This window comes from Pan paniscus, chromosome 1 (genome assembly GCF_029289425.2).
Source record: "Pan paniscus chromosome 1, NHGRI_mPanPan1-v2.0_pri, whole genome shotgun sequence".
In the NCBI taxonomy this organism is placed as follows: domain Eukaryota; kingdom Metazoa; phylum Chordata; class Mammalia; order Primates; family Hominidae; genus Pan; species Pan paniscus.
The window spans coordinates 159884629-159900388 of NC_073249.2; the positions used below are offsets into that span (position 1 = coordinate 159884629).

The window sequence follows — 15760 nt, forward strand, 5'->3', positions numbered from 1 at the left end:
CAGTGGCACCAAACTGCTAACTGCAGCCTTGCCCTCCCAGGCTCAAGCAATCCTCCTGCCTCAGCACCCTCAATAACTGGGACCACAATTGCATGCCACCAAACTTAGGTAATTTTTCTATTTTTTGTAGAGATGGGGTTTTGCCATGTTGCCTAGGCTGTTCTTGAACTCCCAGGCTCAAGCAATCTGCATGCCTCAACCTCCCAAAGTACTGAGATAACAGGCATGAGCCACTGCACCGGCAATACTGACCATTTAAAAGGAAATCCAGTGTCTGTATGTGTTCTGGATGCAATATACTTCTTTATCCCATACATTTCTGCTCTTGAAGTAAATATTCTGTAGCACTGATTGCACCTAAAGGACAAATGTTGATGATACCCTCCCTTACCCAACATATATTTTGCTTTCTTCCCGTTTGCACTTTACAGCTCTGATCCATATTGCTCTGAGACTGACAGCAATCAGGACTTTAAAAAAATCATCCTCTCAAGCTGTTGTCTCCTCTAGGATCTTATTTCTAGATAGATTCGAACTAAGTCAACTGTACTTTACTGAAAGCAAAAAGATAAAGTCATTTTGGGGCATGCAAAGTTAAGATTATGAAAAATCTTCAACAAAAGCCCTCAAAATAGAACTTATGATTAAATCTGAACTTCCAGATATAAAAACAAACTCGATATTCTCACTAGAGTACTCTTCTCCCTTTTAAAGAATTACTGTCCTCTTTTTGTGCACTAGAGTAATTTAGTGTATTATGTAGAGGTCAGCTGACTTCTACCTTGTAACATTTAAATGCCACTGTCCCAAATATTTATGAGAAATCAAGGTTATACTTTTAATACTTATGTTACTTGGCTCCAAGTTTCAAGTCACCTGTAATTTCTTAACTCCTTTAAAAAAATCATATTGGTCAGGGTTGTTGCTGCTGCTTGTTACATCAGCTATCATTATTCCAGGGGTCCCTTCCTTAGGTAATTCAGCATGGTTTGGTTAAGAGTGTTTTAATTCAAGCAGAAGTGTTAAAAAACAACAACAACAAAAACCTTATCCAAAAATGTTGTCCCTTTCAACCATGAAACAACGAACTTTTTTCTTTTTTAATCAAAAACATACACAGCCAGTCACATAATGCACTCCTTTTCTTGAATGTTAACTATATTTGAGGTTATCAGATGATATGAACACAACATTAGGGGTATACATTTTTGAAACTAATTACATTGTCTTCTAAGTTATCCTAAATGCTAAAACTAAACATTTCTCTATTAGTGTTATCTGCGGTAAACTGCCAACATTCAACAAAATAATTAAGAATGAACTAATTGGGAGTGGGGCTCTTCACTGCCCAGTTCCCACTTAAAAAAATAATAATAAAAATAAGAATAAACTAGTTCATGCATGACAAAATTTAAGAAATGAACCCACAGGATTTGTAAATATTTTATTAATAACAAAAAATATCAAATATGTGTCAAAAAAATCCAATCACATCCAAATGTATAAAAAGAGAGCTGTGGCAGAAGACTGTTCAGAGCCTCAGACATAAGCCCAGGTACTTTCAACAAGGTCCTGGACAAGCTACGACACAAAACTTAGAAGCTATCTTTAAGGAATTACATAAACCAATACCCTTGTCATTTCTACTAACTAAAAATAATGTGATAATCATAAGCCTAGGAATTAATTTCCTACATTTAATCTCCAAGACTTTAATTCTGCCTGTCCTAATCTGTTGTCCTAATGTGTTGCTCATGGAAACAACACATTTTTCTATTCTATATAATTATATGGTTACTATTAAAAATCATACCTAATTTCAGTTATAAGAATTAAGCCCCAAAACAAATCTGTAAGTAATTATAAAGCTATTTGGAGTATAAATTACATGACTGATATTATCAACATGAAATGATAAATGATTATGTTAAATAAAATCCTCAAATTATAACTATAAGAATATAAAGCTGATTTATCGACACAGAAGCTCCTAGAGAATTAAATGTTGACTAAAACTAAGTTAAATATTAAGTATTTGATTTTAGACCACTCAGGACTTAAGCAAATGTAATAAATATTTTAACTGCAAATAATGTCAATATTGAAAGTGCTTTAAAGTTTCCAAATCATTTCAAAGGCCCTCCATAAAACAGTCACAGACTGTGGAAAACAGCTATAAAGAATTGCATTGCACATACACACCCCAACTAGAAGTTGATTAACATGCTTGTAAATGAGTACAATTCTTAAACACCTGCAATATGATGCACTGAAAACAGTCACCAACAGGTAATTATAGGTTAGGAAGTATAGGCAGCCTTACTATAATTACTCACTAAATACCAAAATATTGTCATATTAATTATGAAACCTTTAACACTAGACAATATAACAAATTACGATACATGACCATTTGAGTTGTTCAACTAAATTTCTTTTTGCAAAAAAGAGATTATCATTACTTACTTTATTAGCCTGAATCAAATGAAAATCCTTTCCATAGGCCTTCAGCCCTTGTTCAAAATTTCTACACTCTTCCTCTGTCCAAACAGATAATTCCTCTGACAAGATGGGAGGAACAAACTGTTAAGCAATATTCCCCCAAATATTGCATATAACAAAATTACAAATGAAAACTTAACCTTCTTGTAAAAATGAGGGAAGCATTTTACTCCTGAGCTCTATTACTAATTGTTGCAAAAGATAAAGTGACAACAATTCCTTATTTAATAAGATTTTGAATGATTTGGTCCCTACCTCTCCAGCTTCAACTTGTGCCACTTTCTTCTTAATTCTTACTGATCAAACTATCTCAGCCACCTTTCAATTCCTTAAATTTGCCATGTTCTTTCTTACTTCAGACTTTGTGCATGGTGTCTCTTCTTTGCTTAGAATTATTTCCTGCCTCATCCCCTTTCACTGAGATAATTCTTTTGCATCCCAACAAAAATATTACTTCATTCTGAATGCTTTCCCTAAAAGCACTACCCTCTCCGCAAATAGGTTAAGTCCCATTACTACAGGTCTCAATAGCACCCTCTAATTTTCCTTGAAGAATTCATCAGCTATTTTCCAGTTTCCCTACCTAAGCTCTAAGCACCACGAGGGGAAGGGACTTTGTTTATAGTTACATCCTCAGAATTCAGAAGGCACTCAAATTTTTGTTAAATAAGTATCTCTCATTTGTTACATATATATATATATATGTAGTACTCTTAGTGAAGGGGGGTAGGAGCCAGATATAGTATAAAAAAGAAAAATCCAAATTTTAGTCATGGCTTCATTACTGATGAATTATGTTTGCTTTCGCCAAGTTACTTTAGTTCAGAGATCTCAGGCTCATCAATTTTTACCTTTAAGTAAAGGTATTATCTGTCATACTACCTAGTTCATAGGGCAATTATCAAGATCAAATAAGAAAATATTTATAAATATGCCTTGAATGCATAAGGCAGTATAAATTTTTACATTTTTACTTACATGACTGTATTTTCCCACAAAGGAGGAAGGGACAATCTTAATCCCACTCCCCGTAACGACTTGTTTAGTAATACTTGGTATTTTGTAAATATTTATCAAACTCAGAAAAATCAGTATTATTAAGTCTAGGCTATACCTAGGTAAACTGAAAAGCTTAATTTTAAAATTTCTGCCAAATCATGAAAATGAATAAAAACTATACTTACCTCTAGCTGCTTTTACATTAAATCTTAATCTTCTCAATGCTTCTTCTGTATCAAAATTGCATTTAACCAATTCATATAAAGCCTAGAAAAATAAAAGGCTTGAATATGTGACAAGGACTATAAACAGTTCAATGCTACAATTTCTTAAAAGTTTTTCAAACATCCAGTGTTTTCATCCTTTTTGAGGGCAAATAACTTTAGTGAATGTTATATATAGAGAACTCCAAAGAAAAACAAATATGAATTCGATCCTGATAAATCAACTACCTTTAAATATGTACAAAGTAGGATATGTAAAAACTTGGTGGCCATAGTATCCTAGGAACTAAAAAGAATTCATTTTATATCAATGAAAACCCCTTCTTTGTGGCTTCTTGAGATTCCTATAATTTTAAACAAATCAGAAAAAAACAATGATTAAAAAGGTAAAAAAGATAGGTTCATGGTAGGCACTGGTCTTACCATGTACATAAGATAATCCGAGGTGAGAATTCCAACTTGATATACACAGATTCTTAGGGATAGCCAAAGGAATTTTAAAAAGCCTAATGAAAAGTATATACAGGCAAAATAAAACATCAGGTTTTTGTTTCGTTTTTGAGCTTCACACCAATGAAGTCACTGTGGTAACAACGGATATCTTACAGGGATTATAACCTCAGATTCCCTGTCAATAATGTTATAAAAAGTTTGGTGGACAGAATAACAACAATGCAAGTGACAGCATTTACATGTATAAATGTGTATGGCAAAGTTCTAACAGTTGTTTCTTTCACAGACCTGTTCATTGTCTTTTATGTGAGATCCTTCAGGAATTGCTTCTACACCCTTCTCATCACCTGTTCTTCTAGACGCATCTTTAAGAAATATAATCACTTTATCTTCTGGTAAGTACTCAGGATCCCACAGGAGCTGATCATCATTTTCATATACTAAATTAGTAAAAGACAATGTTAAACAAATTTCTAAAAACTGATAGAGTTTGTGTTAAAACATATTACTAAATAAACAACTCAGAGCCAAATGTTGAGAACTGAGGTACAGTGTGTGGTTCTACTACTTGCCTGACTTCGTTCTTGGGCAAAAACTATAGTTTAAGTAAATTAAACAATTTAAACAGAGAGGAGGTACCACTTTATGCCCCCTGCAGATCCAGTCTGACTTTATCTTGAGTTTACCAAATTCCAAGCTCTCCTGGTTTGAATACCACCTCTACCACTTATTACATGTATGATGACCTTGGGCAAATTATTTCCCTTCTGTCTCATCTGTGAAAGGAGGTAACAATAACTCTACCACATAGTTTTAAGGATTTAAAGCACTTTACAATCATTCTGGCACATATTAAAATCCTGTAATTGTAACTGTAACTATTATTTTTGAAAATATGTCTAGAAGAATGTTCACCAAATGTTAACACTGCTTAATTCCTGGTGGTGGGATTTGAAGTAAATTTTACTTTCTTTATGTTTTCTGTGATGCTTGAGTTGTATAATGTATATAAATCACTTTCACAAAAACAAGTCATTACTTTTTTAAAGGTATTTAAGTTTCATCATAATTTCCATTATAAGAAGATGAAAGCCTAAATCTAATTAAAACTCAAAAAGTAATGAAAGGAGGATGACCTAAGACAAAGCCTGTGGAATTCCAAATGATAAGAAGAAAACATGGATAAAATTCAAAAGTCACAAACAGAAGAAATACCAAGAATGTAACATCACAGATGCTAAGGGAAGAGAGTGTTTCAAAGAATAGCTTCAAAGACTGGTTAAATTCTGTTGAGTGATGAGGATGAAAATTGAAAAAGGTTATGCCAGCTTTACTAACGAGGAGGTGAATGTTGAGAACTTTCTGTAGAGAGATGGAAGCAGAAGCCACATTGGATAAGATTGAAGAATAAATGGAAAGCGAAGAAATAAGACTCTTGAAAAGTTTAGTTATGATGGTGGAGATAGGGGAGTAGCTAGAGAGTAGAGTTGAAGAAAGTTTTTATGTTGTTTTGGTTTGTTTGTTTTCAAAGATGAGGCAAATATGTAAATGACAACAGGAAGGAGCCAGCCTGAGAAAGATTTTAAGAGACAAAGAATAACTAACAGCGTCAAAGTTTCTTTTATTATGAAAAGAAATTAACAGCTAATTAAGCATATCCTATGTACCAGGCAATGAATTTTTTTTTTTTTTTTGGAGACGAAGTCTTGCTCTGTTGCCCAGGCTGGAGTGCAGTGGCGCGATCTTGGCTCACTGCAACCTCCGCCTCCCAGGTTCAAGCAATTCTCCTGCCTCAGCCTCCAGAGTAGCTGGGACTACAGGCATGTGCCACCATACCTGGCTAGGTTTTTGTATTTTTTAGTAGACAGAGTTTCACCGTGTTAGCCAGGATGGTTCTCGATCTCCTGACCTCATGATCCACCCGCCTCGGCCTCCCAAAGTGCTGGGATTACAGGTGTGAGCCACCGCGCCCGGCCGTATTATTTTCACACGAATTATCTTGTCCCCTCACCCACACACACTTCAAAACCTTCTTCTATCTTCCCTTGTTTCCCAAAATAGATACTTTTGTTTAAAGTACAGCCCAAAGGAAAATATTTAGAAAATCTTCCTTAATAAACATCATTCCTTTTCTAATCTGCTGGTACAATCCTAGTTATATCCTAAATTATAAATACAATAAAACTACCATGATAAAATGAATCTGGATATACTGCTATTGATTTCTATTCTCTGCTCAGCCTCTGTTCTCTGCAGACGAAAGTTCTTATATTTTTGGGATCTTTGGGGTAGACAAGGCCATACAAGGAAACCCTAATTCGGAAATAATTCACCCACCTATTCACTTAGGCACCAAATGTTTACTAAGTGCCTATGGGGCAAGGATCGACCTACTTACCAGTAATGCTACAAAGATGAGTAAACAAAAGGTTAAAATACACTGTGGTTAGTATAAATGATAACTTACATGAATTTAGGAAAAAGTTAAGGGTAGCTCAGGAGATTTTGTAACCAAAACAGATACAAGTCCAAAGGAGCATGCCTGGAATGTTATTATAACTAACAAATCATGTTTATTTAACTGTTTGAATTAGGAGTGCTAACCAATGAAGAATATATAATCTGCATGGTGCCTAATAAAAAAAGTCAGATGGCAGAGAGAAAAAATTTGTCAATGTCTCTCCAAGATACTAGGTAAGGAGGTTTCCATGTATCAATGAAAAGGAGAATTCTGATCCATCCATTAAGTAATCCCTACAATAAAGATATCAGGATATCTTAGTTTTGTGGTACTTAAAAAAAAAAAAGTCTGTGTTCACAAAACTGATGAAAAATATCCTGTGAAATGTTTTCCATAAGAATGCACTAATCAGCACTGTCCCTTTGACAAGTTTTATTTCTAACAGCATAGTTTACCTAATAGTTTCAAGAATTTGGTTTATGGTATAGGGTATCTTAAGAGGAGACAAATTCTGGGTATCCTGACAAAAGTCTGAATTTCTAGAACTACAAAGCTGAGGAATGCCCCTTTACCACAGCGATCCCTCCAAAGCAATCTCATTCTGCTTAGTCTGATCCTCCTTACACAAACTAATATACTTAAATTCTCAAAATGAGAAAGCTTCATAAATCACTCGTCCCTGAAAAAAATTACATATGCATAATTACTTTCTAAAATCATGTTAAAATGGAAAATATTAAGTTAGAATTTAAACCATGAAAAAATCAGAACAATTAGACAAGAGAAAGATATAAAGGCAATCCAAATTAGAAAGGAAGAAGTCAAATTATCCCTGTTTACTGATGATATGATCTTGTATTTGGAAAAACCTAAAGACGCCACAAAAAACTATTAGAACTGACAAATTCAGTAAAGTTGCAGGATACAAAATCAACATACAAAAATCAGTAGCATTTCTATATGCCACCAAGTCAACATTCTGAAAAGGAAATCAAAAGACTAATCCTATTTAAGATAGCCACAAATAAAATCAAATACCTAGAAATTAACCGAAGAAGTGAAAGATCTCCATAATGACAACTATAAAATATTGACAAAAGAAATTAAAGAGGACACCAAAAAAAAAAAAAAATGGAATGATATTCCACATTCATGGATTCAAAGAATCAGTGTTGTTAATGTCCATGCTACCAAAAGCAATCTACAGATTCAATGAAATCCTTATCAAATTACCAATGACATTCTTCACAGAAATAGAAAAAAAGTTCCTAAAATTTATATGGAACCACAAAAGACTCAGAATAGCCAAAGCTATCCTAAGCAGAAAGAACAAAACTGGAGGAATCACATTACCTAACTTCAAATTATACTACAGAGCGACAGTAACTAAAACAGCATGTACTGGCATAAAAATAAGACATACAGAACAGAACACAGGACCCAGAAACAAATCACATACCTACAGTGAACTCATTTTTGACAAAGATGCCAAGAATGTACACTGGGAAAAGATAGTCTCTTCAATAAATGGTGCTGGGAAACTGGATATCCATATGCAGAAGAATGGAACTAGACCCCTATATCTTGTCACATACAAAAACCAAAATAGATTAAAGACTTACATCTAAGACCTCCAACTATGAAACTACTACAATAAAATATTGGGGAAATTCTGCAGGACACTGGACTGAGGGCAAAGACTTCCTGAATAATACCCCACAAGCACAGGCAACCAAAGCAAAAACAGATAAATAGGATCATATTAAGTTAACAAGCTTTTGCACAGCAAAGGAAACAATCAACAAAGAGACAACCTACAGAATGGGAGAAAATATTTGCAAACTACCCATCTTAGAAGGCACTAATAACTAGAATATATAAGGAGCTCAAACAACTCTATTGAAAAAAGTCTAATAATCTGATTTAAAAATGGGCAAAAGATCTGAAGAGACATTTCTCAAAAGAATACATACAGATGGCAAAAAAAGTGTCCATCAACAGATGAATGCATCAAAACCACAATGAGATACCATCTCACAACAGTTAGAATGGCAATCATTAAAAAGTCAGGAAACAACAGGTGCTGGAGAGGATGTGGAGAAATAGGAACACTTTTACACTGTTGGTGGGACTGTGAACTAGTTCAACCATTGTGGAAGACAGTGTGGCGATTCCTCAAGGACCTAGAACTAGAAATACCATTTGACCCAGCCATCCCATTATTGGGCAAATACCCAAAGGATTATAAATCACGCTGCTATAAAGACACATGCACATGTATGTTTATTGTGGCACTATTCACAATAGCAAAGACTTGGAACCAACCCAAATGTCCATCAGTGATAGACTGGATTAAGAAAATGTGGCACATATACACCATGGAATACTATGCAGCCATAAAAAAGGATGAGTTCATGTCCTTTGTGGGGACATGGATGAAGCTGGAAACCATCATTCTCAGCAAACTATCGCAAGGACAAAAAACCAAACACTGCATGTTCTCACTCATAGGTGGGAACTGAACAATGAGAACACTTGGACACAGGAAAGGGAACATCACACACCGGGGCCTGTTGTGGGGTGGGGAGAAGGGCAAGGGATAGGATTAGGAGATATACCTAATGTACATGACAAGTTAATGGGTGCAGCACACCAACATGGCACATGTACACATATGTAACAAACCTGCATGTTGTGCACATGTACCCTAGAACTTAAAGTATAAAAAAAAAAAGTGGTACTTAATAGAGTGCTATTCAGCCATAAAAAAAGAATGAGATCCAGTCATTTGCAATAACATGGATGGAACTGAAGGTCATTATGTTAAGCAAAAAGTCAGGCACGGAAAAGACAAATATCCCATGTTCTCAATTATGTGTGGGATCTAAAATCAAAACAATTGAACCCATGGAGATACAGCAGAAGGATGGCTACTAGAGGCTGGGAAGGTCGGTCCGGGAAAGGAGTAAGAGAGAGGTAGGGATGGCTAATGGGTACAAAAAAATAGAATGAGTAACCCCTAATAGTTGACAGCACAACAGGGTGACCATAATCAATAACTTAATTGTACATTTTTAAAGAACTAAAAGAGTATAAATGGATTGTTTGTAACACAAAAGATAATATGCTTGAGAGGATGCATACACCATTTGCCATGATGTGGTTGTTACACACTGCATGCCTGTATCAAGACATCTCATGTACCCCGGAACTATATACACCTACTATGTACCCACAAAAATTAAAAATTAAAACTAAGCATAAATAAGAGAATGTGATCATTATTCACTGTTGATATATAATACAAACATATTAAAATAAAAAACAAAGTATACTGCAATAAAACTATTTTCAACTATAATATAAATTTATAATATAAATACTAAAATATAAATATAAAATAGGCTCTATTATCTTTCATTGTCAAAATTTAAAAGAAATTTAATAAAAACAAATGTCTTTCAGTTCATTTATTTGCAGAAAGAAAAACCTCAATGGTGAACATTGCTAACCACTATATGAGTAAAGCACAAAACTGACATTTCAATTACAAAAATAAATACAAAAGCCAACAGATCATTTATTTTGGCACACAATTATACGTTCACAGAACATACCATATGTACAGAATTTCTATATGTAATAAAGTCACTCCATACTGCTAGCTTCAATGTTCCTATATTTTGCAGGAATTACCTTGAGAAATAAGTGGTAGCTATTAAACATTTAAATGATGTATTAAAACATATTGCTATCACAAAAACCGTACTGGCCTGTGATGTTCCCTTGACTGCCTCTGACCTGCTGCTTGCCCTGAGAGTAGGTGCATACTTAGAATATAAAGTAAGTTTTTGGAGAGAATGCTAAAAAGAAATAAACAACAAAAAACTTCTATTAATACAACTCCAAAGGCCTTTGTGTATATTAAGTTGAAATGTGAAGAAAACTGAAATAAAAGAAATAAAGATTTCTAGTCCTGAGTGATGTCACACTGCACATGAACTCATTAAAAGCACACATACGGCCAGGCGCAGTGGCTCATGCCTATAATCCCAGCACTTTAGGAGGCCGAGGCAGGCGAATCACCTGAGGTCAGGAGTTCAAGACCAGCCTGACCAACATGGAGAAACCTCATCTCTACTAAAAATACAAAATTAGCTGGGCGTGGTGGCGCATGCCTGTAATCCTAGCTACTTGGGAGGCTGAGGCAGGAGAACTGCTTGAACCTGAGAGGCGAAAGTTGCAGTGAGCCGAGATTGAGCCATTGCACTCCAGCCTGGGCAACAAGAGCAAAACTCTGTCTCAAAAAAAAAAAAAAAAAAAAAAAGGAAACATACACAGCATTTTTTCTGGAACTCAAATGAGGTGAATAATCTGAAACAGACTCTTTGAAAAAAATCTTCAGCCAGGCATGGTGGCTCACACCTGTAATCCCAGCACTATGGGCGGCCGAGGCAGGCGGATCACGAGGTGAGGAGTTTAAGACCAGCCTGGCCAACATGGCGAAACCTCATCTCTACTAAAAAACACAAAAAAATTAGCTGGGCGTGGTGGTGGGCACCTGTAATCCCAGCTACTCAGGAGGCTGAGGCAGGAGAATCACTTGAACTCAGGAGGTGGAGGTTGCAGTGAGCCGAGATCATGCCATTGCACTCCAGTCTGGGCAACAAGAGCAAGACTCTGTCTCAAAAAAAAAAAAAAATCTTCAAGTATTGTATGCTATTGGAAGTATGACTTACTTCAGGACTTTCAAATGAAATGAAATGGAAAAAAAAAACATGTAAAATTTAAGTATACAAGTTGTTTTCCCAAATTATTTTTAAAACACAAGCATCAAAGTAATCCATTTTCTTTTTTTTTTTCCTCAGACGGAGTCTTGCTCTGTCACCCAGGCTGGAGTGCAGTGGTGCGATACTGGCTCACTGCAACCTCTGCCTCCTGGGTTCAAGTGATTCTCCTGCCTCAGCCTCCTGAGTAGCTGGGATTACAGGTGCGCGCCACGACGCCAGGCTAATTTTTGTATTTTTAGTAGAGACGGGGTTTCACCACGTTGGTCAGGCTGGTCTCGAACTCCTGACCTCATGATCTGCCTGCCTCAGCCTCCCAAAGTGCTGGGATTACAGGCGTGAGCCACGGCACCTGGTCCAAAGTACTCCATTTTAATAAGCCTTCCATTTTGCTTAGTGAAAGTTTCAGGAGCAAATAAGCTGTTTATATCAGTTATTTACTCTCGTTTGTTTTTATGCCTTTCATTGATATAAAATGGACTTCTAAAAACTAAATTATAAAGATTAGAGAAGGGTTAAAGTTTAGAGCACTGAAAATACGGGGAAAAAAGTAAAAAAAAACTGTTGAGACATTGTAAGTCACTTTAAAATGAAAAAAAGCACTCACTTTTTCCTTTTTTGGCTAGGCTTCTATAGACCAAACTGAAAACATTGAGTACATACATTCTTCTCACAGAAATAATGAAGGGTCCTCTTTCACAAACCAATGGGGTTACAATGGGGTTACTTAGTAGGCTGTCATGTTCTTACCACATTTTACATATAAAGTAACAGTTCATTACACTGAAAGCATAAATTCAGCTACGTAACTTTACTAATAACCCACCTTTTTCATTTTCTTTGTATCTACAAATGCCAACTGGAATTTCTGCTTGAAACATGGAGCCCACCATAATCTCCTATTTTAAAAATAACATAAAACATTAGTAAGATCTAGTAACAGATTTTATATCCATTTTCTAGCCTTACCATCTTAGTAAACTGTTCCTGGTTTCTCTGTCATAAAATACAAAAACAACCAATTAACTACCTCAGAGGTACCTTTGTGAAGATGAATGACAAATAATGACTGGATGAAAATATTAGTAATAATACTGAGGTGAAATGCAACGTAAACAATAAATACAAACTTCATTTCAAAATATAGAGACAAAGAAGTGAATTCTGATAATTCCATTAGTAAGACAACTGCAAAACATGTAAAACACAAAGTCAAATTCAGATATTTTCAGAGTATCTACACTTAAGACAGTGGTCTTAAATATGATCCCTATATGAGCAGCATCAGTGTCATCTATGAAATTTTTGGTTTTTTGAGACAGGGTCTTGCTCTGTCACCTAGGCTGGAGTGATCATGGCTCACTGCAGCCTCGACCTCCCAGGCTCAAGCAATTCTCTCACCTCAGTCTCTGAGTAGCTGGGACTACAGGCACATGCCACCACACACAGCTAATGGGAAACTGTTAGAAATGCAAATGCTCAGGTCCCACCCCAAACCTACTGAAACTCTGGGGACAGGACTCAGTCATTGGTATTTTAACAAGCTCTCTAGGTGATTCTGACATAGACTGAAGTCTGAAAAACAGAGCTTCAAAGTAGGAAAAATAACAAAAAGGGTTTGTATAAAGCTCAGTAGGGGCCAAATGAAAGAAACTCTAAACGAAATAGATAAGCAGGTTATGGCTTGACTTTCATTAAAACAATACAAAATGAAAAAGTAACCTCCTCCTACAAATATAATTAAATAGGAAATCCAGTAATCATATCTATATAGTCAAATCACAGATTAGGTGAAACTGGATGTTCTCAAAAGCAACTGGAAACTACCACTGGTGAAATTTCACAATGCAAGGAGACCAAGATTACATGAACCCTCTTTTGTGTGATGGCTAAATGTTAAGAACACATTTACTGACATTTTCAAAATTGGGCATGAAAGGTACAAAATCATGGTCTAGAAGTTTTGGTAACTCTTAGTATTTGGAAAGTCTCTCTCCTGCTATTGTTACCTCACTGATGTGAGGAGCTCATTTTATCCAGTACAACTTCAAAGACGTGCTTTATGTAATAAAGTTATTTCTATACCCATAAGAAAAACCAATCTTTCTCATGATCAGTTTTCTAAAAAGAATCAAACTTACAACAAATTTTCTCTACTCTTACAATGGAATTCTCTTTATGTCTTCTACTATAAAAAGAGTCCTTTATTGTCACATCTTGTGCCTCTTTTAACTTAACTCACCTAGGCCTACCAAAGAACATTGTCAAGTTACTAACCCTGGCTGGGGTGCTTCTAAACCATCAATGCCTGGATCCACTGCAGGACAATTAAATTAGAATCTATGAATGAAGGCCCTGGTAGTCAGTACGTCTAAGTTATCCAAATGATTCTAACATAAAAACAGGGTTGAGAACATCTGGATTAGTTTAAAGACAGGTACTTCCTTTTTCCTGTTCAGTTCTGAACATTTCTTTTCATCTGTTAATTTGTTCTGTAGTACAGGGAAGGGAAGGGAAATAGCTTTGAAGATCATTATGTGTTAACATATCATATATGCAATTTTCCTTTAATCTTTCAGCAAGCCCCATAAGGCTGACATTGTTATTCCCATACTATATGTAAGAAGATGAAGCTCAAAAATTTGATTTTCTCAGGAGCACACAATTACTAAGTTCTAGAGCTACAACTAAAATTCAGGTTTGACTTCAAAACTGTTTCCCCTACCTTAAGTTTCTATAAAAACTCAATTTCATCTTATAAGTCTTAAAAAAAAATGAATCTCTGAACCTTGACAATTATTTAAAACAACAAAATCATACTGAAAGAAAACAATCTGCATTTACTCTGGCCTGCTTTATTACATAATTTTTTTCTGAGAAAGGTGTGGTTAATTAATACCCTTTCTGAGTAAGGTGTGGGTAATTAATACCCTCCAGCAATGAAAGGTGTTCTACCTCAGAGCTTTTGTTCTTTCATTTAAAAAAAAAACACTGAATGCTTAATCAAATACTCTACTGAACACTCCAGATTAAAAAACAACACATGTTGAAGATACATAAACTTGAATATGAAGTGGGACAGCAATTTATAAGGACTCCCAAGGTTTCTAGCTTTTTTCATCTTAATTTCTGCACACTGTAGGGATCAGATTAAAAACAGGATGAAAGAACCCTTGCCCAAATAGGCCACACAAATTAACTTTTGTGATTCTTGTTTTCTGTCGAGTCCCATCATTTGCTCAAATGAACACATACCGTACACACTGGGCTAACCTTGTCTCTCAACAAAAATAACATTATTTCTTTGTTTTAACCAGTTCTACATAAAAAATTTTTTTGAAGACATGGGGTCTCACTATGTTGCCCAGCCTGGTCTCAAACTCCTGGGCTGAAGTGATTCTCCCTACCTCAGCCTCCCAAGTAGCTGGGACAACAGGGGAAACATCACTGCAACCAGCTAATTCTACATAACGTTTTGATAGATTTTCCTAAGAGCTCAGTTCTGTTACAATAACTTACTGTATGATTAATTATATGCTATATAATTTTATAATTAAAAACTAATCTCAATATATTATCTTTAGATTCATTTCAGAAATTAATTGTATATAGTTACGAAGAAGCCAAATCTGTTTCTTCATATAATAAGCTTATCAGTTGTAAATGTCAACATTAAATTCAATCATTTGGAGAGTTTTTCTTTTATAAAGTAATACAGAATGAAAAACTTGCAATATGAACTACTAAACAAAATTTACTTAACAAATATCAAAGCCTCCACAAATGCTTTCCATAATATTGAAAAACATATACGTGATATTTTTTACAGGGCAACAAATGCCTAATTTGGCACTAGTTCAGGACTAAATCAGAAATGTGGATTTTTGTTTTATTTATTTTTTCTTTTGTTTTATAAAATGAGACAGGGTCCCGCAACGCTGCCCAGGCTGGTCTTGAACTCCTGGGCTCAAGCGATCCGCCTGCCTCAGCCTCCCAAGTGCTGGGATAACAGGTGTGAGCCACCACACCCCGCCAGAAATGTAGATTTCTAATCTAACCTAGATGTGTTAAGAAGGAATCTGAACATTTACCAAACATTTAAATGTCATAAAAGGGCTTACATCGATTTTATCAATATACATAGTTAGTAAAAAAAAAAATAATTACACGAGGCTTTTTAAAAAAATATTAATTTATCTAAATTTTGGAAAAATATTGTTCTAACTACCTTTTTCCAGTCTTCTGATGGAATATAATCTTCATCTTCTTCAGATTCTTCTTCTACTTCACTATCTAGAATAAATAAGACACCAATACTATAAAATGACTGCTTA

At 35.2% G+C, this 15760-nt stretch overlaps 1 protein-coding gene across 21 annotated transcripts in view; it reads right to left on the reverse strand.

Moving 5' to 3' along the window:
• The window catches only part of MIER1 (MIER1 transcriptional regulator), a 63053-nt gene that overhangs the window by 12531 nt on the left and 34762 nt on the right, over nucleotides 1–15760 (reverse strand). For all 21 annotated transcript variants that reach the window (XM_034967037.3, XM_034967034.3, XM_034967031.3 and 18 more), the window contains 5 exons: nucleotides 15655–15719; nucleotides 12253–12325; nucleotides 4467–4618; nucleotides 3687–3768; nucleotides 2467–2561 (listed from right to left, as the gene is read on the reverse strand). In XM_034967037.3, coding sequence (XP_034822928.2) covers nucleotides 2467–2561; nucleotides 3687–3768; nucleotides 4467–4618; nucleotides 12253–12325; nucleotides 15655–15719 — 467 coding nt within the window. The remainder of the gene's footprint in view (nucleotides 1–2466; nucleotides 2562–3686; nucleotides 3769–4466; nucleotides 4619–12252; nucleotides 12326–15654; nucleotides 15720–15760) is intronic.